Here is a 26,499-nt window from a genome sequence, read left to right as displayed (position 1 = left end):
GCACATGTTTGGACAGCATGCTCGGCGCTGAAGGACCCCTCAGCGGCTAAACATGGCGGCGGTCACAAGGCTGTGTTGTGCCCTCCGGTTAACGTTTGAAGGTGAGTTTTGACCTTAAACTTCTTACCCTCTCTTGATTTTCTCCTCCTGTCAGTATAAAAAGAGTTGTTTTTAAGTGGAATTAATGTCCCGTTAAGTGCGAGAGGATCCTTATTTGAAAAGAAAGCTAACCAGAGTGTGCTCACTGTTCCTGTCAGAAACAGCATGAATACAATTATGACAAATATGCTATAAAAATGTCCGTTTCGCTGATATAGAGTATATGTTGCAGAATGTATCCCATAAATAACAACTAAAATTGCATAAACGTTCATACCTGAGAAAGTACAGACCTTGGACAATTGAAAGGTGTTACTTCTTGTCAGTAACAGCATGTAATGTTACATCCTATATTAAACACGTGTTTTGTATATGTAATTTAATTGCATTGGTAACTGCAGATACAGTAATGGTACTATGATGTTTGAAAATCTTTAGGTTCTCCACATGACATTATATAACATTCTGGCATTTATATTCAATACAGTTTCAATAAAATTGCTCCCAATAGCAGGTAGATCTAACAGGCAGAATTTTTTTATAGGTTTGGACGTTTTCTAAATGCAAAGCTAATTTATTAAGCCCTCTGATCAAGTTTACAGTCATACATATGGCTGTTCAATGCTGCACCAAATGCAAAACAAATCACTAACAAAAAAAAATAAAGCACTAAACATACTGTAATCTACACATTAACATGATCTTTTCCAAAGCAACATTTCTTTTGGATAGTATGGGTTTCCTCAATATTCCTCAATATTTGAGTGTATTTGGTGGCTAAAGCATTGACTGCCCCAATAATCTATAACATGCATTTTCTTAATAGGTGCTATGGTATTTAAGGGCCTGCATAGCAAATACTAAAGTAGAATTTCTGCTATTCTGTTATTTTGTCAAACCAGCATTAGGACAGCTGTTGTGGTGTTATCTCTTATACTGGTTTTTAAATGAGGGTCTTAAACTCTGTACAGCTGGCTTCATTGTCCATTTTATTTGACAGTATCGGTACAAAAATCCTAATATTGCTTTTGAAATTGTCCTTGCCATCTCCCTTGTCAACAGGTGTTGGAACACTGAGAGCACTAGGGGGCACAGCTCACTTCTCCCACTTTGTCAGACGCAGTCCCACCCAGTATCTTCCAGTCACAGCTGCCCTGCAACAGAACAGACATGGCAGTTTCTTCAACAAACGTAAGATGATTATGATAAGATTTGGTTTTAAGGTTTTGATTTTGTGTGAATGTCACAAAATCAGGCTTAACATTATGGTGCCTTTGTGGTTTGGGATCAGGGCGGGCAGCACTAAAGTCACAGCAGGGTTTCCCGCAGCACTTTGCAGTTCGGGCGGCCCACCTAAGCTGGGATACGCTGCCACCTTAACAGGGTCGTCCAAAAAAATAGTTCGCTGCACAAAAGGCCGTGAAGTGCATCTCGGAGAATAGCGTGGACGCGCTTCACACTGCGAGCGGGCACGCGCCACATGGCCGAAATGAGAGAAAGACATGGTCCGTTAATGTCTGGAGGAAAACTAGCCAGTTGATAAAACATTTAATTCATTAATAATCTAGTATGTGTTCATTTTCTGTCATAGTTTCTTCAAAATTGAGTTTTATTTGAGTGTTTTAAATAAAAATATTTTCATCATGACGCCCCTTTGATTGCCACGCCCCGTCCCGCCCACCTGCACAACCCTACCACCTTAACTAACTAATTTTCTGTGGGAAACCCTGCACAGGTTTTATACTTGGATGGCATGAGCTGAGCTGTATATGTAATAAGATCCCTCTATCATTAAACATGATTTTTAACCCCAAGTTGCTCTAGAGAGTGCTGTAGCTGTACCTGCAGTAAGTGGATGGTAAATTGCTTCTGATTTGCAATTCTGCTGAATGGCAATTGGCCATTCAGTTATCAGTCTTCAAAGCACATAATCATTTAAAGGCTTTAGTTACAATCAGATGCACAGTATTTTTTTTATAAAAATTTTAGAAGTCTAAACAGTTCTGCAAAAAAATTATTTATTGTTTGATGCTCGTGCACTATTTAGTTTGTATCATGGATGTTTTTTACTGCATGATATTGGTTTATGCATACTTGACATCCCCATCTTACTAATATGGAGAAATATTACAGAACAACAGACAGTGATTTTTTTTTAAACAATACAGTCACTGCTTCACCATGTAATCTGCCCATAAATAAGAAATGTACTTTGGATAAATTAAGCATAAACATTTTTAATAGCCTTTTATCTCTAAAATATGCAACATTTATTGTTCTGCACTTTTACAAGGATCTTCTGCTCATTTGTAGTCCTGCTCCTAAAGAGTTTTAACATCCCTCTTTGCTAAATAGTGTAAGCTTTGAAAATGTTGCTTTAACCATCTGTTTCTAACTTTTAAAACAACAGAGGGATGTTTGTGCAGCATGTCTTTTGCAGAGGATGTGACTGCATCATTACGGATGAGTGTGTGTGTCTGACTGCTTTGGTTTTGTGTGAGTCAGTGTGTATTGGGGATGTTTGGCTGTCAGACTGAATTGTGATGTTTCTCTTTAACTGCTTTTGTTAAAAGTGGATGCTTCATTAGGCCTGGCAGCCCTCTCGGTCTCATCTAATTAAGTCCTTATTAAATCAGAACAACATCAAACAACTCCCAATGTCCCACATTAGCCAGCCTCTACACACACACACACACACACACACACACACACACACACACACACACACACACACACACACAGAATAGGGATGGAAGTCCTTAGAACCAACAGCTGAAATTAACATAGGCACTTTTAATGTGCAAATGTTCATCTGAAGTTACAAATGAACAAACTAGTAATTAGTTCATTCTTTGTTTGTCCCAATGGTTATTTACCTTATTTGTCTGTGTTTTGAAGTGATGAGAGTGTGTAATTGATTGACATCTGTCTTTCCCAATCAGTGACAGCTGAACAACTTTGGAGGGGTGTTTTAGCTGAGACCGGTGCTGGTGCCAGAAAGGGACGAGGGAAGAGAACCAAACGTAAAGTGAAAAGAGATCTCAACAGAGGCCAGAACCTAGGAGAAGGTACACAGTCCCTACAATTCTCATCATCTCTTTCTTTTCTGTCTTAGATCATTGATTGAATACACTGAAAACATTTAACTCTTTCACCGCCAGCGTTTTTAAAAAAAGTTGCCAGCCAGCGCCAGCGTTTTTCATGATTTTCACCAAAGTTTAATGCCTTCCAGAAAATGTTCTTCTTTAAATATATAAACGTACAATATACCAAATGAAAGAACAGACCCTCTGCTTTAAAAAAAAAAAAAAAAAAAGTTTCATCCTACCTTCAGTGGTTCTTTTGTAATCAGCTTTTGAATATGGGTAGGTTTCTTCAAAAACACCACATTTTGAGCAAAAAGCAGAGATAATTCCATTTTTGTGACGGACTTTTCATAGAGATCCCATTCAGAGCGATCTTTAAAACAGACACGGACATGCAGCCGCTTGCCATAGGGCAATACTTCCGGGTTTAAAAAGTTGTGGATAATAGCGGTATTGCGGAAAGACGGAAAATCTCGTCATTGGCGGGGAAGCGTTTTCTCTTAATTGACGAGATGCTTTTCAGTCATTTGCATTGTCATGAACGTCTTCACGCATGGACATGATTTGCTAGGTAGATTTGCAAATGATTCATGAAGTCATGCCTCTGCAATTATTTGATGGATTGTGTTTTAAAAGTATGCTCAAAATGTAACGGCAGCAATGTGATCGGCAATGCGCCGAGAGAGAGAGGGATAGGGAGAGGCCCGGTAGAAAAGTGCAAATGATCGATTTGAAGCTTAAAGGAAAAAACACCCGATTAAGCTATTACGTAGCTATTATACACATTTATTTCAGGATGTTCGTGTGATCCGGTGGCAACATGTCCACAACCCGGTACTGGATCTTGACCAGGTGGTTGGGGACGTTTGCTCTAACCTATTAACATCAGCGCTTTAAGATTAGTGCTGCAAACACGCCTTTTTTACATGTGCATTGCTTAGTAGCTATCCTAAACTGCTGAATGTAGCATCTATTTACATATATATCTATGGTCCGAGGTGGACTTTTAACTGATACAATTATTGACTACAGGGAGACTTTAAGTTTGGTAGTCTTACCTTCTGTTAAGCTGGCATCACTCACAAAGGTGAGTATCCTTGTTTACTGGGAAAGACTTCAAGTGAGTTTATTGATCATTTTCTTTCTCACCTCAGGTCGGGCTGGATTCCTGTGGCCCGGTCTGAACACTGCTGTGTATAAGGATGGATCAGTCCAGAAGCCCTCACAGCGCGGAGAGGCAGAGCAAAAAGAGGTGACAGAGGCCCTGGAACGCCAGAGGGATGAATGGGACAAACGCAGGAAGACCAAGATCAAGAGAGAGAGAGGCTGGACCGGCAACTCCTGGGGTGGGATTAGTTTGGGCCCCCCAGACCCAGGGCCCAATGGAGGTGTGTGGGTTTACGAATGTAGATATTATGTAGATATTAATGTTTCAAACCTAGTGAGCAAGTAACATTCAGTTATTAATATCATCACTGATATTGGTGTTCCCTTTTCAGGGTGTGTGAAAAGTACAAGGGAGCTAACTCTCTTTGAAGGAATTGTTATGACTTCTTTTGTTATGACTTGTCATGTTATCTTCTTATAGACCCTTTGCAAACACGTGACCTAGACCACGTGACGACGCCATGCTGGACGGCAAAATCACTGACGCACTAGGTTGATTAGTAATAGACGAGCGGGATTTTTGATTAGTTTTAAACAGTTTAAATATATATTACATTAAAATACATGGCTTCTTATATTAAGGAAGTTGTTGTGCCGTTATCGGTCGAGGTAGGGCATTTGGTAGGTCCTCAGAAAAAGCGCTATTTAGAGAAGTTAGAGATAGCGGGACTGGATACCGACCCTTACCTTCTTCCTCCTTCAATTTTCACGGACCTCATTAAACACCGAGTCTGCCCGACTTCAGCCCGCATGATTTGTACCACTATGTGGTAATGCTGATCTTAAGGCTTTTAAAAGTCTGCAGAGCTGCCAACTTCTGAGTTCAGCTTGGAGTGAGATTTTTTTGGGGGGTGGGGGTTTGTGGTAATAATTTCTTATATAAGTCCTAACCATTTGCCAATTGATAATAGTGTGGATTTAAGCTATTTCTGTGTTAAATAGTTGGAAAAGACTGCGTTAAAATGGTTCACAATACAAATCGAATCATATTTTAGAAATTAAATTGAATAAAGCTTTTACTGAGTTTAAATGCCTGAGATTAGAGTCTTCACTATTATTTTATACACTTCTATTATGCTTTCCTTCTGATAAAAGTGCCAAAAAAGTTCTTAAAATCTAATGAACAGGCTACTGGTCTCTGTAAAATGTATAACTGCAGATAACAGCAGCTTTGATTCAGTTTATCCACTGAGAAAGAGAAGCATAAAGTGATGATTTGTGATTGGTGATAGAGGGACTGTCACAATCAAATAAACCAAATGAGTAGTTTATATTAAACTAAAGCAACAGATAATGTGTATGTCAAGACCATATAATTATATTTCGTATATATTATTGTTTATAGATGTCAATTATCAATTGACTTTTTTCTCATTTATTAAAACCTATCACGCATGCACACGCGAGTTATGGTTGATTAAAATTGCTGTTTTCTGAGGGTATCTGCGTGCGTGGAATCCGGGCAAGTCTCTGCTTTTCATCCAGACCTTGACGCTTTGTGTGTTCGACTGGTGCGGAGCTGACTGATCGGCGTATGACATCAGAGTAACGCGAGAGCAAAGGTAAAGGCGGACCCTTTTGTAACATTTCGACTTGCTCTCGCGGTACTCTGATGTCCTCGCTGCCGAACTTCCTGCGCAGCGCCACATAAAGTGAAATGCTCTTTGACTCTTTGCAGCAAAGTACCAGCAACATGAGAAGTGGTGGCACGCCAAAGACAGTGAAGGTACGCTAAAATATAAAAGTGTCAGTACTGCGAGCACTGGTTTAGCTACTTACATCGTGAAAATGGATGTGTGGCATGAGAATGGGGTCAATTGCGATGCGTGGGAGTTAGCAGCTATGATTTATGGTGTCACTGCAGCATTAAACAATAACATTCATGTAAAAATAATGTATTTATGCCACTTTTCTGTAATGGTAGGTGCATCATAGCAACACGAAATAACCATTTTATGACCCTGACGAACACAAACACGTAATTGTTCGGCTTGCCGTCCGTCTACAACATAGCACTTCCGCCATCCGTCATGGCGTCCATAATTCGCGCGAGTAGAGCGTGACGTCACGTGCAAGGGGTCTATATGAGGGTCAACATGGTAAAGCTCCAAATACATCCATTATTTATGTAATCCAAATGACTCCAATGGGTTAATATATGTCTTCTGAAGAGAAACAAGTTTATTTAATGATCGATATGTCACAAATCCATAGCAACATACAGCTCAGCGCAGTAAGTTGAAATATTGCATCAAATATTGTCCAATCTCATCGGTTCTTGCGAGTCTTGTGACATGCATATGACACCAGTCACGGGTGGCAACCCTAGTGAAAATAAGTGGCATAATGTCTGATTGATTCTCATTTCAAAAGGTTAGTATACTGTATAAAGTATACTGTACACATGCTATACACACTCATACAACACCCGCATGCTTTGGTTGCTTCGACACACACACCCTTCTCCCAAAACGAGATGCAGTAAATGCAATCTCCTTGTAATTTACACTGCTGTTCATCTCTGTTCTGGCTCTTACAATCTCACCATGCAAATGAATTTCTTGCTGTCTGATTGGCTAGTGGAGACAGGTGCAATCTTTGGTAGTCTTTTGATGGATTGCCCAGCAACACTGAGGCCTGGAGTCTAAATCACATCTAGATATGCTCCAACCTTTTCACCCCTGAATGGCCACGAAACACCCCCACCTTTAAATCTAGGAAATATTCTTGTCTCTCACAGGCAAAGTTAAAGACCTGTAATGAGTTACTGCAGCAAAGCAGGCCCCTGGGTTCAGAGGTCATAACAGACTCCTCTGCAAATCTATTTTAACATGCTCACTTTCCATAATTATACATAAAAAGGTTTCATGAGCCTTTTACAGCAATCTGTGTACAGCTCAACCTGTGATATTTGTCATTAAAAGTTTTGATTTCTTCCCACAGAAACGTATGAAGATTTTGACTCGCGCATCATTGAGGTGAGTGAAACACGACAATGCAGTTGCATTTATAGCTCATTTAACTTCTAATGGGACAAATTACTGCGTGAAGGAGAATATGAATATTCGAAATATGAAATAGATAAGGGCAGGACTTAATTTTATCTGTTCGACTTTGATTGGATTAAACATGGTGTTGCCTATTCCAGGATTGAAATTTAAAGGTCACCTAATATGCCAATTTTTCAGGATGTAACATTTGTCTCAGGTGTCCACAGAATCTGTCTGTTAAGATTTGAGTCCAAATACTAGGGATGCTCCAATCAGGATTTTTCTAGTCTATACCGAGAACTGATTTCTTGTCGTCATGATCGTCCGATACCAATGCTGATACGAATTCTTTAAGCTTGTATGCAAGATCTTTGATGACTATAACCTTTTTTTAGATAATGTAATACCACAGTTGTGCCTTGATTATATTATTTGCAGAAATATTATTGTTTTAATTGAGAACCAAATAAAAAGCACAATAAATATTCCTTCTTCACAGAGCAATTTAATATGCCTTTTAAAAGGCTTATGCCTCTTAAAAGTAATGTTAATATTCTTATAGAGGTTCTTATAGAGGCGGTTTCCCAGACAGGGCATATCCTTGTCCCAGACTAAAATGCATGTTTGAGCTGCTTTAATTTAAAAACACCTTGTGTTCTTTAATTTTAACATACTTCGTTGACATTTTGACTTAAAATGAACACCTGTAGTGTTTTTTGTAAGGTATTTTTGTAAAAACCTCTTAAATGACCTAATATTAATAAGGCATAGTCCTGGATTAACCTAAACCCTAGGTGTTTCTCAATGTCAAGGAAGGATACTCAGAAGCCAGAATTTTGAGGATGCTACGTCATCGACATCCGTCGAAGGACTGTTCCAATGTCGAGGATCCTCGAAATTTCAACCAAGGACTGAGTCCTTCGTTCGAAAAATATCCCATATACAGGAAAGGATGCAAATGTGCACACCTTTTCACTGATGTAATGACGCAATGCTGTGCACTTGCTAGCCTGTTCCATTTACATGTTCTCCGAATGCTAAAGAGGAGCCTCGCCTAGTCTCTGAAAGAAGTGACTTGGAAGGACCAGTCCTGCCAAGGAAGTATCATTGACAAAACACCTCTTGTATGGGAAACCGCCCCATAAAGTACAACAGTTCTTCAGTCAAGAGCAGAGAATGATTTTCTCCTATATTATTGATAAGTGAATTAGGTTACTGTAGCTTTAAGAACAAGAGAGAGATATTTGCTCTGTCACGCTGAATGACAGCCTGTGTCTGCGTGCCCTCGTTGGGTGTACGTGGACAAGAGCAGCTGCAAGAAAAATTTAAGTTTAAACTGTTAAAACTTTTAAACACATGCAAATAATAAACTTTCAGGATAAATATATAATGTCCCTGATAGATATGTGTTGTATATGCTGTTTGATGGGGATGTGAAGACGCCTTTTGCTGTTAAATCTATTTGAATCTATTTAAAGGCAGAGAGAGAAATCCAAATTTACAGGTTGTGCAACGGGTTGTAAAAATGCTCGCAATGCGTGAAAATCGTCTCAAATTGTGGCTGCCTTCATGAACTCTATGATGGCAAAATTAAATAGAAAGATTGATTCATGAGATCTGCAAATTTGGCAAGTATTGATCGAGTCATGAGATGATTGACGGATACCGATCTGTGGTCGATTGCTCGGAGCATCCCTACCAAATACCCTATAGACTATTTATTATACCATGTGGAAAAATACTATTTCTGTATGCGTCTTTTTAAATGCAAATGAGATGCTGCTTCCCGTTTACTGTTATTTATACCAAAAGCATACACATTTTTTAAATCACCTTCCCTCATTGTTCATAATGAATGTGCGGTAATGCATTGTGTACAGATTTAAAATATACATTTTGAAAACAAGTGACGTCACTTTGCTTAGAATATGGCAACAGCTTGTCCAATGAGACTGTTGAGCAGGGGTGTGATTCTTCCGGAAAAATCCGGAATTCCGGCTTTTCCGACCTGAAAATGAGGCTTTCGTGAATCATGCAAATCCAATTTTTTGTGTTTATGTGGGGGGGTGGGTCGCAAGGCACCGTTATAAATGATCGCATATCACTCCGCAAGTAGTCTATTTATTTGTCACGGACGAAACTCTATTCAAAGCAGAGCTCACCAAACAGCTTGCAGTCAGATCCGGCGTGTGGTCTTGGCTGCGAATAAAAAAAATCATGCGTTCGCCTACAAATAGAATGAGAGGAACACATCTTTCACTCTCAACCAAACTAACAAACTAGCCAATCAGAAGTAGAATGAGGAGGGGTCTTTGAGGTGTCTGATGCTGCGTTCCAGGCGACCTGTAACCCGTAACTCACGACTTCAAAACCACGACTCACGACTTTGAACTGGGAGTACATCGATCTAGTACGAGTTCACGGGTGGGAAGTCACGGGTTTGACTGCCGTTCCAGAGCACTTTCACCGGTAGAAGGTTGTAAAAACACGAGTTACAGGCTGCCTGGAACGCATAAGGTCGTGAGTCGTGGTTTTGAAGTCGTAACTCACGGGTTTAAAAACCTGCCTGGAACGCACCATGAGATCCAGCTGCAGATGCCGCGTGGCCGCGGAGATGTCATAACAAGTTAACGTTGTCAGCGGGATGAAGAGTATGTATATGAAGCCTAGGTAAGACGACCTAATTGATAAAGGACTTAAATCAGTGGCGCTGGGCATGGATAGAAGGAAAAGGCAGAGACAAACAGCATTTTAGTAGTAAGAAATTAAGAGAACCTGCCAGGTGTTTGCTGCTTTGACAAAACTGTCCGTTTCAAATCAGACCGCTATATGCCAGTAATGTAAATATCAGATTTCTCGTCGAGGTGAAATGCTGTCTTGCAATATCAATATAAACTTGCATTTGTGTCAAAACGTTTGCTTGCATTATTATTCCGTAATCACTTACGTTAACGCACGCATATAATGCTGCGTTCCAGGCAACCCGTAACCCGTAACTCACGAGTTCAAAACCACGCCTCACGACTCTGAACTGGGAGTACATCGATCTAGTACGAGTTCACGGGTGGGAAGTCACGGGTTTGACTGCCGTTCCAGTGCACTTTCACCGGTAGAAGGTTGTAAAAACACGAGTTACGGGCTGCCTGGAACGCATAAGGTCGTGAGTCGTGGTTTTGAAGTCGTAACTCACGGGTTTAAAAACCTGCCTGGAACGCACCATAAGTTACGCGAATCAGATCCAACGTCATCCTGACGAACACACGCCTGTATTTGCTCCTCTTAATGGTTTGTGAATCTGGCAGTAATGCTTGCGATTACAGAATAATATAATGACAAACACACACATTCATGGATCTGGTTTCCCTGTGTGTGTGCGTGTGCGCCTGCGTGTGAAACGCGTAGCTCGACTGTGCCAAAAGAACTATGCATAAGACAAATGCACTTTACAGAAAGTCACAACATTTGAATTAAGTAACTTTAATGTTACAGTATCCACTTTAAATTCAGCGTTCAAATGTTGTAATCAATAATTAATCTTTACTTAATGCCCCCACTAATTATTCTATAAACATTAAACATGTTTTGACCAATTGGCAAATCTCATTTATCAAATTGTGTATGTGGCTTGTGTGCCTTATTATTATTATTACCATATGCAACCAAAGATTTTACTAAAAGGGTACAAATTTGTTTTGAAGAACATAAAAATCCTCATAGATCTAGTCACTTATTTGTACTCTCAAAATGCACCGCATTGATGTATTTACCTTTAAATGCACAAAATGATTTTGTTCAGTCTGATGCAGTGGCAAGGCTACATAATTGTCAGGGTGGCACTTGCCCATGCTGATTGACGATTGTCCACTCAGATCGATCAATTTTGAGCTCAAATTATATTTCAACTGTATTTCATCATATATGTATATGTATATGTATATGTATATGTATATGTATATGTATGTATGTATGTATGTATGTATGTATGTATGTATGTATGTATGTATGTATGTATGTATCAAGGGCGTAGGTTTGATTCTGGCATTGGTGGGGACATAAATAAAATGGTTGCATTGCAAAAACTGTTTATCACCGTTTACTTGACACAAACAACAGACAACTCAGTATGCACTTTACTCAGTAACATCTGACTCGCCACCCCCGGCCATCCCAAATTTATAATAAACAATTCGTTATGTCCTAGAGCCTAATAAACAGTAACTGTTTAAGGCTTTGTCAAAAAAAAAAGAAAATCACATTGTAAGATATAACCATATTTGCTTTATAACAATGAAGAATATGCAATTAATATTTAAATCTTATTTTAATTTTGCCAAAAAAATCCCAGTGTTGAAGTAGGTATGTATATCATGCTGTTTCCTGAACAACGTTTATTAACGTTTCTGTAGTTCACATTAAATCTTCTTTTCATTAACAGACAGTTAATCAGTGTGAAAAAAATAATTTTAAGTTTAAAATGCAACCTTACATCATGTCTACATCTGTGCAAGTAATGACCACAGTGCAGTAATGTAAAATATTCAGCAATCATGACATGAATTCATGTTTTTACCATGTTGGGGTAATTTTCTTTCATGGATTAGGGACCCCCTAAATAACCTTGCTACCCCATTTATAAAAGGTTGACACAAGTTTGCAACTCCTCAGGTTAACATGGGATTGTCGTGTATTGGTTAAAACACTGTCCTTGAATCATTATGTGACACAACTTGTGAAACCATCCTATCACACGTAGCGAGTAAGCCCATCATAAAGTGATGTGAAATAGAGAGGCGGGACTAAAGAAATGCAAAGCCAATCATATTAGCGATGTGAGTTACGGAGGCGGGCATTGCAGAGAACGAAAGCTGTTAACCGTTTGTGTACCACATAGAGCGTCATTTTTACAGAACAGGATTGCAAAAGATTTCTAGTCTCATTTAAATGATTCCTGAAAAAAAAATATAATAAGTAAAAAATAGAAAACACAAGAATAAGAAGGACATTAGTGGTTATATATAAATACAGATTAATTGTTTGGTCGAAATTATTGCTAGGGACAATTCAGTCTTCCCTGAATATTGCTAGGGACATGTCCCTAGCGTCCCACCCTAAATCTACGCCCATGGTATGTATGTATGTATGTGCGTGCGTGCGTGCGTATGTCGCCACGTCATGGTAGGTGTGCCGTATATTTTCCTGCTTTTTTGTCCTTTGCCAATCACACCTATGGTTGAGGTTTTATCTTGATTTGAAAAATTACGGAGTGGGCAGGCCACACACAGTTATCTTCCAACAACATATAAAAGTGATTTTCTCATGTTAGGTGGCCTTTAAATCATTTTACATTCTATTCATTCTAAAAAGTAATTGCATTAACAATATTAAGTGGATTAACTGAACCGTAATTTGCCATATTCATAGGAAGTATTGTTTGTTCCGTGTGTGTGAGTCTTGAGTGTAAGCTCATGCGTGTATCTCTCTTATTCTTTCAAAGTTTTTGTAATACTCTTAACTGCCTGATGATGGGAGGCATTTGGGATAGCAGATCTGCACAGCATAAAATTAGCATGTAGTGCAGAGCGTCTGGAGCTTTATCTAATTATACACAACAATGAACGTTTGAAAAACAAATCTCTATATGGAGCCCCAGGCTGGCACCACCAGACTCATTTGGCAAAAATGTTGCTGAGTTTAGAATAGAAAACAGTATTGCGGTTCACCTCGGGTCTTCTCTCTTTCTCCCTCTCTCGTTCTGCTGAACTTTGCATGTTGTCTTCCTTCTCGTCCTCTAATCTTTTAATTTCCATAAAGCCTTACTGGCAAAGTAGTAGACAGGTTTACAGCTTAAGCTTTCCCCATGTGAACACTACGAAAATCAGAACAAAAGCTGATCATTTAGATGATTTGTGGTCAATGAACTCTCTCTGTATGTCTCTTTCTTCCATGCTGTCTTTCTGTCTTGTTGATGGATGTGTCAGTGCTCTTGGCACAAGTGACTAGACTGAACCGCATCAGACTGTGAGTCAGACCTCGGTGTCCGACGCATTAAAGGAATAGGTTGGCAAAAGTATTCACTGATAGTTTAGTGTTTGTATTCGTGAAACGCGAAAGGACAAAATAATTGTTAGTGGTAATCGTTGCTTTTTTCAGAAATTTTTTAGATGCAAATTGAACAAAAAGCTCAATAATGGTTTATATGAATTAAGCTGTACTTCTAGTTTTCTGATAACATGCAATGGCTTTGTGTGAAGAATTTAAGTCTGCATATGGAAGTTATTGTATTTTTGAAAATTGTTGAAATACACTCACCTAAAGAATTATTAGGAACACCTGTTCAATTTCTTATTAATGCAATTATCTAATCAACCAATCACATGGCAGTTGTTTCAATGCATTTAGGGCTGTGGTCCTGGTCAAGACAATTTCCTGAACTTTAAACTGAATGTCAGAATGGGAAAGAAAGGTGATTTAAGCAATTTTGAGCGTGGCATGGTTGTTGGTGCCAGACGGGCCAGTCTGATTATTTCACAATCTGCTCAGTTATTGGGATTTTCACGCACAACCATTTCTAGGGTTTACAACGAATGGTGTGAAAAGGGAAAAACATCCAGTATGCGGCAGTCCTGTGTCCGAAAATGCCTTGTTGATGCTAAAGGTCAGAAGAGAATAGGCCGACTGATTCAAGCTGATAGAAGAGCAAGTTTGACTGAAATAACCACTCGTTACAACCGAGGTATGCAGCAAAGCATTTGTGAAGCCACAACACGCACAAACTTGAGGCGGATGGGCTACAACAGCAGAAGACCCCACCGGGTACCACTCATCTCAACTACAAATAGGAAAAAGAGGCTACAATTTGCACGAGCTCACCAAAATTGGACAGTTGAAGACTGGAAAAATGTTGCCTGGTCTGATGAGTCTCGATTTCTGTTGAGACATTCAGATGGTAAAGTCCGAGTTTGGCGTAAACAGAATGAGAACATGGATCCATCATGCCTTGTTACCACTGTGCAGGCTGGTGGCAGTGGTGTAATGGTGTGGGGGATGTTTTCTTGGCACAAAGCTTAATCATTTCAAATTGGTTTCTTGAACATGACAATGAGTTCACTGTACTAAAATGGCCCCCACAGTCACCAGATCTCAACCCAATAGAGCATCTTTGGGATGTGATGAACGGGAGCTTCGTACCCTGGATGTGCATCCCAAAAATCTCCAACTGCAAGATGCAGAACCTCGTTGAATCAATGCCACGTAGAATTAAGGCAGTTCTGAAGGCGAAAGGGGGTCAAACACAGTATTAGTATGGTGTTCCTAATAATCCTTTAGGGGAGTGTATATTATATGCAACACATAAGTTTGAGATGTAAACCAAGCTGCAAGGAGTAAGTTAGACACATCAGAAGGCTTTACATAAAAATGAAAAGCTTGTGCAGTTCTCTTAAGATGCAGAATTATTTAAAGTGTTTCTAAAAAGCTCAGTGACATTATCAGCCTCGCTTTTCACTGCGGTCCTCTTCAGCCCTCCCTCAGTCTCTCGGGCATCCTAGAGAGGGAACAAGCAAAGACCGTAAGAACCCAAGTGCTTTTAAAGCATATTAATTAAACCAAATACTTCCTGTAAAGCCAAGAAACTCTCCCAAGAACAAATCATCTGCCAAGAGAGAGGGACGAGAGAAATGGTGCTCTAGAGCGGATGATACATTGGAGAAAGAGAGGCGGTCAGAGAAGGGATGGAGAGATGGCTGATGGTTACAGAAGATGGTTATGGAGATGGATTAAAAAAAGAGGAAGACTTTTATAGTTACAAACTTCAATCTGACCGATTTCTGCTGCAGTTTGTCATGAGCTGTAACACGTCAGATGACCTCATTTCCTCTTTCAGTTTCATTGGGGCATTTGTCATTGGACTCGTTTATTGTGTGTCCGTATAAACTATACCCATGTAGATTTTATTTATCATCAGCAGACCCGACACACAAGAATTTCTCTCTAGTGTAGAGATGTGGAGTTCATTTCAATGATAATTATGGGTTAAGACAACAGTTATAGTGATTGGATAATAACACAACCCAGTCCAAGTAGAGCTAATGAGCAGATGTGAGTTTGTGTATACAAACCTCTGTTGTTGTGAAGTGTGGGAAAAAAAGGGGATTAGTGGGAATTGTTTTTGCTTTTAGAGAGTTTTGTGTTTAACAGTCTGAACAGATGGCATTTGTTTCACATACAGAAGGCAGGTGGGAGTTACCCCCCATCTTTCTCTCACTTTTTTTTTAAATAAACATTGTTCTTGTTATTTCCCTGTCATCATTTTTGTTTAGTGCTTCCACTCAAGTGGCATCATATCAAATTACGGGGGTTTTGTAACAGGCGCTGTTTACATCTGGCATTATAATTTGTTGGGGGCGATCTGATCGCTAGAAAGATTAGCATTGACACTGCAATTTACTGCATTGGACATCTGAATGTAATCACAGTGTTCAACCTTGTTTACACCTGTTTTTGGTACCATCCACTTCGAAATCGAAAGAGATGTTTAAAGGATAGTTCACTGAAAAATTTAAATTCTGTCATCATTTACTTACCCTCAGGTTGTTCCAAAGCTATATAAAGTTATTTCTTCTGCTGAACACAAATGAAGGTATTCATGTTTTAAAAAAAATCTGGGGCACTAAGACTTCCAAAGTATTATTTTTTTCCTATTATAGAAGTCAATACTGCCCCAGATCTGATTGGTTACAAGCATTCTTTAAAATATATTCAATTGAAGAATAAAGTGAGTGAGTAAATTATAATAATTGAAAATTTTTGATGAAATATCCATTTAATATCAGGTGTAAATGGGGTCCCGAAGAAGCATCGACCTCCGTCCAAGATACAGGAGCTAATCCTGAACACACTGTGGTTTGAAGTGATTCCTGATAGTAAGGGGGGTTGAGATAATAAATAAAATGATTATTAAAATGCCTGATTGTGTTTCATACATTGTCGGTGCATTGCCATTGCTAAATAGCAAAATAGTTGTAACGCATTGTTAAACTGAATAACTGAAAAAAAGGCTCATGGTATAAGCAGATATGTATATCTGAAATGTAAAATCTTAAGGTATGTGTGTATCAAAGAGCTCATGTAATTTTCTTGGCTCATGTGTACCGCATCAGACTGTGAGTTTGTCCGTAATCGCATCAATGATAATTCTACAGCAAACTATAACATAACCGATTGCAGTAAAATAAAAAAATTCTAGTCTATACGAGCTTCATACTAAACAATTACTGCATACAGAGACTGTGCACCTAAGGACCACTGCAGTATTGAGATTAATTTCAATGTAGCCTTTGCCAGTGTGGTTATACTGCCCCCTGCTGGCTCCGTAGAGAAAGTACACATAAAAATAGCTCCAGTCTGTGATGTTTGTTATTCGTTTGACAGGTCAAGAGCGTGTTTAACATCACAGCAAAGGAGGGGAGAAAGAGATCTATTAGTGCTCTGGTCGCAGTGGGCAATGGAAACGGGGCCGCAGGTGAGTCCAAACACACATGCTCAGTCCATTAACAATGGCTCTCTAAAGGCTGGATGGCTTGTTAGTGGTAACAGATGGTGGTGACATTATGAGAAGAGACAGCTCTAATAATGTCAACTGAGTCTGGCTATCATGCCAGTGTTTTTAATAGTCATTAAGTGTATTGAATGACCCTGTAGTAACACAGTTTATTATGTGAAAAGACAGAATGGCCATAATCGGAGTTAATGGGTTGTTTGGTTCACTTCTCTGCAGGGTTTGCTCTGGGCAAGGCAGCGGACAGGAACACAGCACTCAGAAAAGTAAGACACAGTCACGCGTACACGTTTATTTTGAAATCACATTTTTAATGTGTGTATTTTACTGGAAAACAGGACATTTTGCCTGGGCAAGAAGTTTGACACATGCCGGTCCAAAATTATCACTCAAATGCAAGTTTAAATGGACTTTGGCATAGCTGATCTGCAAGCTGGCTGGAAACTTTAATAAGCAATTTGTTTGTAATGCTGATGTTATTTCAATGGACTACACACATAAAGTGTTATTAAATAAAATACCTACAACTTGCAGATTTTATAACTTATGCCTTAGTGAAAGATTGACTATATGTTTGTGTAGGATGTGCATTCCATCATGAATATAAAAATATGAGAGATGGATCTATGTTGTGTCTTTTTGTGGCAGGTGCAGGTGCACAGAGGGATAAAGACAAAAACAAACAAACAACTAAATCCATTGCTATATATTTCACTTATACATATTGGGGGAGTTTCCCAAAAAGGGTTTAGCTTAATTCAGGACTAGGCCTGAGTTATAAGTAGTTTTTACAAATATACCTTAAAAAAATAATACTGGTGTGCATCTTGAGACAAATCAATGCTGATATATGTTAAGGTATGTGGTAACACTTTTCTTGAAGGGGTGTTCATAAGACTGACATGACACCTTCAATCATGACATGACATATGTGTCATGTAACTAATACATCATAACTTCTCATGACAACTTGACATTACCAATACAACATAACTGACCACTTTTTTACCAGTAATAAAAAAATTGAATTTGTCATTAAAATGTCATTAAGTGTTAATACTCTGTCATATAGTTTTATAACAGCGTCATGAATATTTTTCTTGACCTCAACTACAGTGGTAGAAATATAATTTGTAGGGATGCACCGATACCACTTTTTTGGAATAGGAGTACGAGTACGAGTACTTGCATTTCAGTACTTGCCGATACAGAGTACTTAATAAAAAAACATGATTTATATTTACAGGTAACAGCTTTAGTCATATAATTTAACAGAAAAACAAAGGACTAGTTTTCCAGTTTGTTGTAAACTCTGCCTCTTTGGACAACACAAGAGGCATTAACCCCTTACATGCCGCTCAAACATAGACATTTCTCAGACCGTGGTATCAATTCTAGGTATCGTGGGACTTTTAACGAGTACGAGTACTTTAGAAAATGTGGTATCGAGGCAGTGGCGGCGTTTCACGAAAACCTAGGGTATGGCAAAAATTCTTCGTACAAGAAGGCCATTCAAATAACGAATCTATGAAACCACATCATATCCATGATATGTGTACATACTCCACCAACCTGTATAAAATCATACTATGATTGCACGGATTTACACTTACTGACAACAATACGGAAGCAATACAAATGAAAAACAAAAATAGAAATCATGGTTATTTAAAATGCTTTTCAAATGTTGTCATTCTTAACTAAGTGCAACTCCAGCAACAGATAAACTAAAACAAGATAATATCAAAACAAACTGTAACATCATCCCTTCACAAATCTTGTCATGAAAGCCGCAAATAAACAGTTATAAAAACACAATAAAGACTTTTAATGATGTGATAGAGCAGACCACACGTAGATAACCCAGCCAGCTAACCAACTAAGACTAAAACACTAAACAAAACCTTAGTAAAACAGGGCTAAATGCAAAAACAAGTCTTACCTTTTGTCGTCGTGCAGTTTTTATTCCACAAGTCGCCATATTCAAAAACGCGCGCAAATAATTAATACAATTCACTTCGACTGCGCTACAATTTCCCAGTGTAAGAGAACATGTTTATTTATCCACAGAGAACAAATAATTTTTCTTCTGAAATAATGTATGCAATATGCATTGCGCGAGTGTGAACCGTAAGTCTGTTTGAGTGTTAAAACAAAAAAAGGAGTTTACTTGCGAAAATAAAGATTATAACAACAGCGGTCATCATGAAACCTCCTGCACAATTCAAGCTGCGCTGCAAGAACGACAGGTTGATGACATCAAAGTACCGCGAGGGTGAGGAGAGAAATCATCGGAAGAGTTTTCTTTCAGACCGCTCTCGCGGCACGTTGATGTCATCCACATGTCGGTTACTGTATTATAGCATGAAGTCGAGCACACGCGTAAATTATCCATATTAGTGATGTATGAATGTTCAGATATGTTCTACTGAAAATATGTAACATTATTTTTAATGAGCTTCATTATAGCCTGTTAATTTCTGGTGTTTTGTCTGAATGCTAGGGTATGGCAACTGCCATACCCTGCCATACGCAAACGCCGCCCCTGTATCGAGGCCGATACCAGTATCGGTATCGATGCATCCCTAATAATTTGTCATTAAAATGTAATTAAGTGTTAATGCGTTGTCAAATAGTTTTATAAAAGCATTATTAATATTATTCAGTTCATAATGTTTTTTTTAAGTTTACAGGTGTTTAAGAAATCAATCAATCATCCAATAATAATAATTAGAGCCCGACCGATTTATCGTTTTGCCGATTTTATCGGACGATATGAGCCTGTCACAGATATATCTGTATCGGCATATAAGCCACAGATATGAAGCCGATATGAACTTTCCTTACAGAAGACATTTAATGCTTTTGAAAGATGTAAGTACTTGTTTGTCCAGCAGAGTGCGCCCTACTGGTTGCTAATGGTGACCCAGGTCACTCACTGTAGTCACACCAGCCAACCCCCCTTCACTTCAGTCAGTCCCTCAGTTCAGGTGGTGGCAGTCACGCGGTTTCTTCACAACATTTTACACCTGGTATTAAGACGCACTTTGGTCGATTGGATTATAAGTGGGCGAGAAAGACACAATCCGGTTTACATTTGGTGTTTTTAATCCGTCTCTTTTGTCCACTTGCGAGTTGTTTAAATCGCAAGCGGAAGAAATGACGCGAGGCGGAGAAAGGACGCGCTTTAACTGACGCGCAGTATGTGGGAGTACAGCTGCTTGTGCTGTTACTGAACATGCTCATTTCAAAGCAATTGATTAAATAAGCTTGCGCAACTTTACACCCTCGCTAAATAAAAGAGGGGGAGAGCAGACGCTTTAGTTTTATAAAAGTTTAAAGTCCCGGCAGAACACTGTGGGTTCGTGTTAAACGTTGTGCAGTACATTAAACATAAGCCTACATCATTATGTTGTCAGCAAGTCAAGCATTGTCGTCTTAACTGTAAGTTTCCAATTAATTTGTGAAGTACATAACTTACTGTAAAGCAAATAAACAATGACTTTATAAATTTCCATTTTCAAAATAAGCCCAATATAACATTATTCTCGTCAAAACTGACAATCATTTAAGTTATACGTATTTTGTTTTGTGTGTGTTTTAAAGTTATTTATAATTAGTCAAGTTTACTGTTTTGTGCACTTATATCAGAATCATTTTGGATAATAAAGTTTATTGTTAACTTGTAAAACACACCTGCCTATATTATATATCTTTGTCACGTCATTTTAAGTGTTTGATCACCACATTTGTGAGTGATCATTGCAAAAAAAGTATTTATATATAGTATATTCTGTTAATGTATATAGTGTATTATATGTACAGTAGCCTGCTGTAGTATAATATACTGTAGTATAATGTGTACTGTACTATAATATACACAAAGAATATCGGGCGATATATCGTTATCGGTGTTTTTTTACTCCCTAATATCTGTATCGGCATCGGCCCCAAAAAATGCATATCGGTCGGGCTCTAATAATAATAATAAAAATGGATACAATTATATTCCATTGCATCCAGGCCGATTCGCTAAAATTAAATGAAAACAGTACAATAATGGGTTAAGCTATGCAACATTGTGACCCTATTGCTGGAAAACCAATTAAATTGTATGTTTTTCTTGTTTTTTCTTTCAACAAGAAAATTTCTGAACCCTCTATGTGAGAAAAAAAAACTGACAACTAACAGAACTTGTTTTATTTATTGTGCACATACATAAAGTTAAGTATGATCTTTTGACGTGTCTGTTGCATTTTGTTAAGGTATTTAAAATTTAACGAGATATTTGACATAGTATTAACACTTAATGACATTTAAATGACAGTTAACCCATAAAGCTAGGTCGTTTCTTCAGTTTAATAATTATTCAGCTATGTCATGTTTATGAAAGATTTATGAAAAGTTATGATGTATTGGTTTATGTCAAGTTGTCATAACAAAGACATCTCAAACAATGTCATTTTTGCACTAAAAGTGACCTTAATTACAGTTATCATAAATGTGCATACAATCTCCTTCATGTTTATAACACGTGTCATCACATCAAAGAATCTATACGCAAACATTGGCATGTACTGAGGAGTGACCTGATAGGGCGAACTTTGTTTGCTGAATTACCCTTATTTTCTCATTATAGAGCTAGAAATATTAGGGACATGCTGGTTAAAGCTGATAGTCACATAATGCAGAACTCTAAGGAAGGACCTTTAAGAAACATCAGTGTTTTTTTTCCCTGTCGTACATGCGCGGCATGTAGGAATAATACTAAAAAAGCTACATCTTTCACTTGTTCGGTCACGGATCAAACAAATAGAATTAAACAATTTACGACTTGTCTAACATCGAACGTGGTATATTTAATCACATGTCCGTGCTTAAAACAATACGTAGGGAAAACGAATAGAGCCATAAAAACACGTATCATGGAACATAACAGTGCGATTAGACGCAAGGATGAAAAATCTCCAATTGCTAAACATTTTTCTGACGCAGAACATCCTTTATCCTCCCTGAGTTTTACAATTATTGAACATGTTAAACCCGCACGTAGGGGTGGCGATCTAGAAAGAAAACTGCTCCAAAGGGAATGTTTTTGGATCTCTACTTTAAGAACAGTGCATCCGGGCGGTTTAAACGAAGAATTGAATTTATCATGTTTCTTGTGAACCATACATTTCTGGATTTTTTGGTGATATTTTGGGAAACATAGTGTTGTATCTGTTTGTCTTGAGAATCTCTTCACTCACAAAATAGATTATGCTGGTGAATGGGTATGTATAGTGATATATCTTGATGTATGTCCTTTGATATTGTTCTCTGTGTTATGCACATAATATATAGTTATATTACATAACATTGCTGAACATATGGGTATATAAATATATATATATATATATATATATATATATATATATATATATATATATATATATAATTTTTTTTTTTTTTTCTGATAATTCGGGTAACTATATATGTGTTTTTGTATCTACGTATTTGTATGTCCATACACGATATTCATGATTGATCAGGTTGCATTTAAATAGAAATTGAAGAAGTGTTTTTGCATTCAAAGGTTTCAAATGTAAGTTCTGTGATCTACCAGACACTCTATACATGCAAACATGGTATGAATTGTCGGATTAGCGGATAGGTAGATATATAAGTTACGTCATAGTCAGGTGGACTAATTACATTGATGATGGGCTAAGCCCGAAACGTTTGTATTTCTGCATCTTTGGCCATTGGATTATTTCGGCACAGAATAAATGTTTGACATTATTTGGATTACTGTGTGCGGACTTTTCTTCTCTGCATTGATCTAATTTTTGGGAGTTACGCACCGGAGTTACCACTGTATTGGACTAGAGGCGTGGACGCCATCCCTTCACACGTAACACGTGTCATGTCATAATTATGAAGTTGTCATGTCATTCTTATGCACACCCCTTTAAGTAAATTGTTACCAGTTGCAGACATGCCAAAATGGGACTAGGATAAGCCCTGTCTGGGAAACCCACCTATTATAGTTTTATTTCAAATATTTAAATACATTGATATATCTAAATTTGCCTAAAGTTGTTTATGTGACATACAAGTCAAGAAAACACTTGCAGTTTTTGTGAGAGAAATAGACTTGGTTTTAAGGATTTTATTTTTGATTTTATAAAAAACAAGACGACATCAAAAACATGATTTTTTTTGTGGTTCCCCCAAATGTAGCATAAAGTACACTGCGATTGCATGGTCACCCGAAGCAACCACAATTTAAATTAGTTGCTCAAAGGTGCAATAATGGAAGAACAGACTTGTCAGCTCATACCTCTCTATTTCTCCTGACACAATTTGCTGGATTTGAGCCTTCAAATGTTTGATCGTTCAGTTCTGCTTCATCTAGCCAGATCAGATTACAGTTCATTTTTGTGTGTTTTACAGGCAAAGAACCGTGCTGTGCATTATCTCTACTACATTGAGAGATACAACAACCATACCAGTGAGTCATACATTGCTTCTGTATAGATGAACAACAATTTAGTCTAATTAAAGGAATAGTCACAAAAATGAAGATTCTGTCATCATTTACTTACTCTCATGTTGTTATAAACCTGTAATTTTTTTGTTCTTTGTTCTACTCAGAACATAAAAGTGAGTAAATAATGGCAGAATTTTTTCAATTAAACTTCTATTCTATTCATAACAACTACTCTTCACTAATAGATAATGAATGTGCGTTGTTTGTCCTATATTTACATATACAATTATTTTAATGGGTATTAAGATGGATTGTACCTTCCTAGGTGGGTCCCCTAACAAAATGTTTGTTGATTACTAAAATTATATTGATTATTTCTTGCTGTTTTTATTTTTAATAGCTGTCTCATATGTTATTTGAAAAAAAATCTGCAGTTGCATCAAAAGAGAATATACAAAAGATCAATTAAAGAAGTATAACAACCAAGGACATAAAGTCCAAAGAAGCTTTATTTAACAACATTCTCAATCACAAACCTGTATTTAAAAGTAAATTAAGGCATTTACACAGGAATTAGGTCACTCTGATGTAGCATTTCATTTTCAATGAGTTAAACCTGCAGAACCACCTCTGATATGATTATACAGGCTTATTCTAGTTCTCTTAGTGGCATACCTTAATATGGCTTTCATGGAGAATTTAAAGATTAAGTCGACAAAAAAGTGTCTTTGGAACGGGAAAAGCAGAAACCGTTTGAAACACTTTTACCTCCAATTAATGGCTGTTTTCAATACCTATCTTTTCATCCTTATGTTCAGTATATCATGACATCGAGTCCACCTTTAAAAGGACCACGCTAAGAATGAAGAAACAGAACAAAGGTAATGGACATTGTTACACACACACACACACACACACACAATCAAAGCAATTTCTTTAAATACCAGCAAGCCCGTTTCCTGTTATTGGTGTTAAAGCTGTTCACATTTCCTGCGTGAATGTCACACCACAGTCTCAGGAGCATGTATGCCACCCATTAAAAAAATGGTGGTACCCATTTCAAATTTCTCTCCATACCTATTCTAACCCAGAAATGTGATGATGCTCTGACATCTGCTTTACACAGACTGTGACTCCCGTAGGATTTCTCTCGCACCTTGATCGCATTCTCATCTCTGACAACTTAATAATGAAATGTGGGAGAAGAACCCTGGGATCTCCCAGTACCAGATTCAGTGTGCCTTTGTACATGTTATCTGTAGTTGCATATTAACACCTGCCATCTTCCCCCATCTATGGTCTCTATGTTTTCATGTGATGTGCCATGTTTTCTCCATATGCTTTCAGGTTATGGCTTGCACTGTCATAGGGCTGTCATCACTCTCTGTAAGCTGATTGGAATCGAGGACATGTATGCTAAAGTGGAGGGGTCTGTCAACCTCCTCAACATCACCAGGGCACTGTTTCATGGCCTGGCCAGTCAGGTAAAACACTGCAACCACATAGCCTATCATCCTTATTCAATTTTAAATATACAAAAACATTTTGTTAATTTATGGCCTTCATAAAAACAGGTTTTACGGTTTGGTTATTTACCCTTTTGGATTGTTACGGTATTTGCATGGGAAACACGTTGAAAAAGAACAAAGAATAAACAAAGAAATTTTTTTTTAAACTGGGAAATGTAACTTACTTGCCGAGTCATATACTTATAAGACTGGGCAGTATGAAACTATTTACCATTGTAGCTTAATAAAATGTGGTACCACTGTATGTAAATAAGTGGGTGTGGCCAATTCGTGTTAGACCGAGTGAGACGCTGTATGTGAGCTTGATGAAGAATAACAAACAAATCCCAAACAGGAGTGGGAGATTTTTTTTAAAGTGGTGTAAAATCTGTGCTTTAGACATGGTTTGGGTTTCTCCATATATAACTATTTGTATATGTTTTATTATCATGAAATATATTTACTCACATGCTGAAACAGGATTTTAGACATTCTGTCCATCCCTATATAGTGTGTAAAGTGTCAGAACGTGATTTGTGCTGCTTAAAAGTAGTTTTCTCTCTAAAAAAGGGTTTATAATTCATGTAATGCTCACAATGCACAGCCAGTGCATACAACTTTATTTCCCAACAGTCCTCAGCGAGAACGATCATTTTGTGCAGACTACTCTAATGATGTTAGCCTGCTGCACCTTTGCAGAGTTATTATAGATAACAACCAGAAAGAGTTCAAGCTAAATCAATTTAAATCCACACATTTCAAGAGTGCTTGCTGATTGGCTCCCAAGAGAAGTGGGAATTATGATGAGAAAGATCACATAATAAGCAGTTGTTCAACGGGAAATTAAATGGGCATAATCACATGAAATTGGGACAGACCGACCTGTCTGTCTGGCATTTACACTATATGAAGTTGGTAGACACATTTTATCCACAGTAAGTTTCAGTACATTAAATACAGTATATACACAACCACCTCCCTCTTCTCTTCCCCCTCTACAGGAGACTCATCAGACTCTAGCTGATAAAAAGCAGCTTAACGTGGTGGAGTTTAGGAATGAGCAGGGTCCTCTGCCTATCATAGTGGCCCGGCCACAACTCGGTGCCCGTAAGGAGCCTGAAGTGGAGGATGAGGTGCCCAACACACGTTTGCACTGGGCGGAAGTAAAGGCAGCACAGGGGGTTAAGAGATCAGTATGGGCAGGGGTCAAAAGGACCATCTGGTGATCTAAACCTGACTGAACATTTATTTACATCCTGTTTAGTAGGATGTAACGCTGTTTGCTGGGAGCAGGTGCCTGGATTGCAAGCATGCTCCTAAACTGTCATTTAAGGGTATGGAAATGCTACATACCCACAGAAATGAGTGTTGGTGTATTGCTAGCCCCTGGAAAGACGTGAGTGTTTGAAGACGGGTGAATTCCTGCTTTTCAATTTTCCAGATTCTGCTTGCATTACCTGTATGTGACATTACTGTAAGAGCATCAATAAATTTACAATAAACCCATAAGATGCCTTTGTTTCTCTGTTTCACCCAGGTAATAGTTTATGAATTTTGTTAAAGGAATAGTCTACCCATTTGCCATATTAAACTATGTTATTACCTCAACCTAGACGAATTA

The 26,499-nt window shown here is 38.1% G+C and overlaps 1 protein-coding gene across 1 annotated transcript; it reads left to right on the top strand.

Moving 5' to 3' along the window:
• mrps5 (mitochondrial ribosomal protein S5) lies at nucleotides 1-26,387 on the top strand. The gene is made up of 11 exons (XM_065297459.1): nucleotides 1-101; nucleotides 1,162-1,290; nucleotides 3,042-3,167; nucleotides 4,340-4,573; nucleotides 7,296-7,330; nucleotides 16,772-16,862; nucleotides 17,118-17,164; nucleotides 23,334-23,391; nucleotides 24,189-24,251; nucleotides 24,718-24,854; nucleotides 25,880-26,387. Exons 1-11 carry the CDS (start codon nucleotides 53-55, stop codon nucleotides 26,102-26,104), a joined length of 1,194 nt encoding a protein of 397 aa, XP_065153531.1. The 5' UTR covers nucleotides 1-52; the 3' UTR covers nucleotides 26,105-26,387.
• Nucleotides 26,388-26,499: the final 112 nt, after the last annotated feature.

This window comes from Paramisgurnus dabryanus, chromosome 17, assembly GCF_030506205.2.
Source record: "Paramisgurnus dabryanus chromosome 17, PD_genome_1.1, whole genome shotgun sequence".
Lineage (NCBI taxonomy): Eukaryota > Metazoa > Chordata > Actinopteri > Cypriniformes > Cobitidae > Paramisgurnus > Paramisgurnus dabryanus.
The sequence above is the reverse complement of the archived record's forward strand: the minus strand, read 5'-3'. Positions and strand labels throughout refer to the sequence as shown.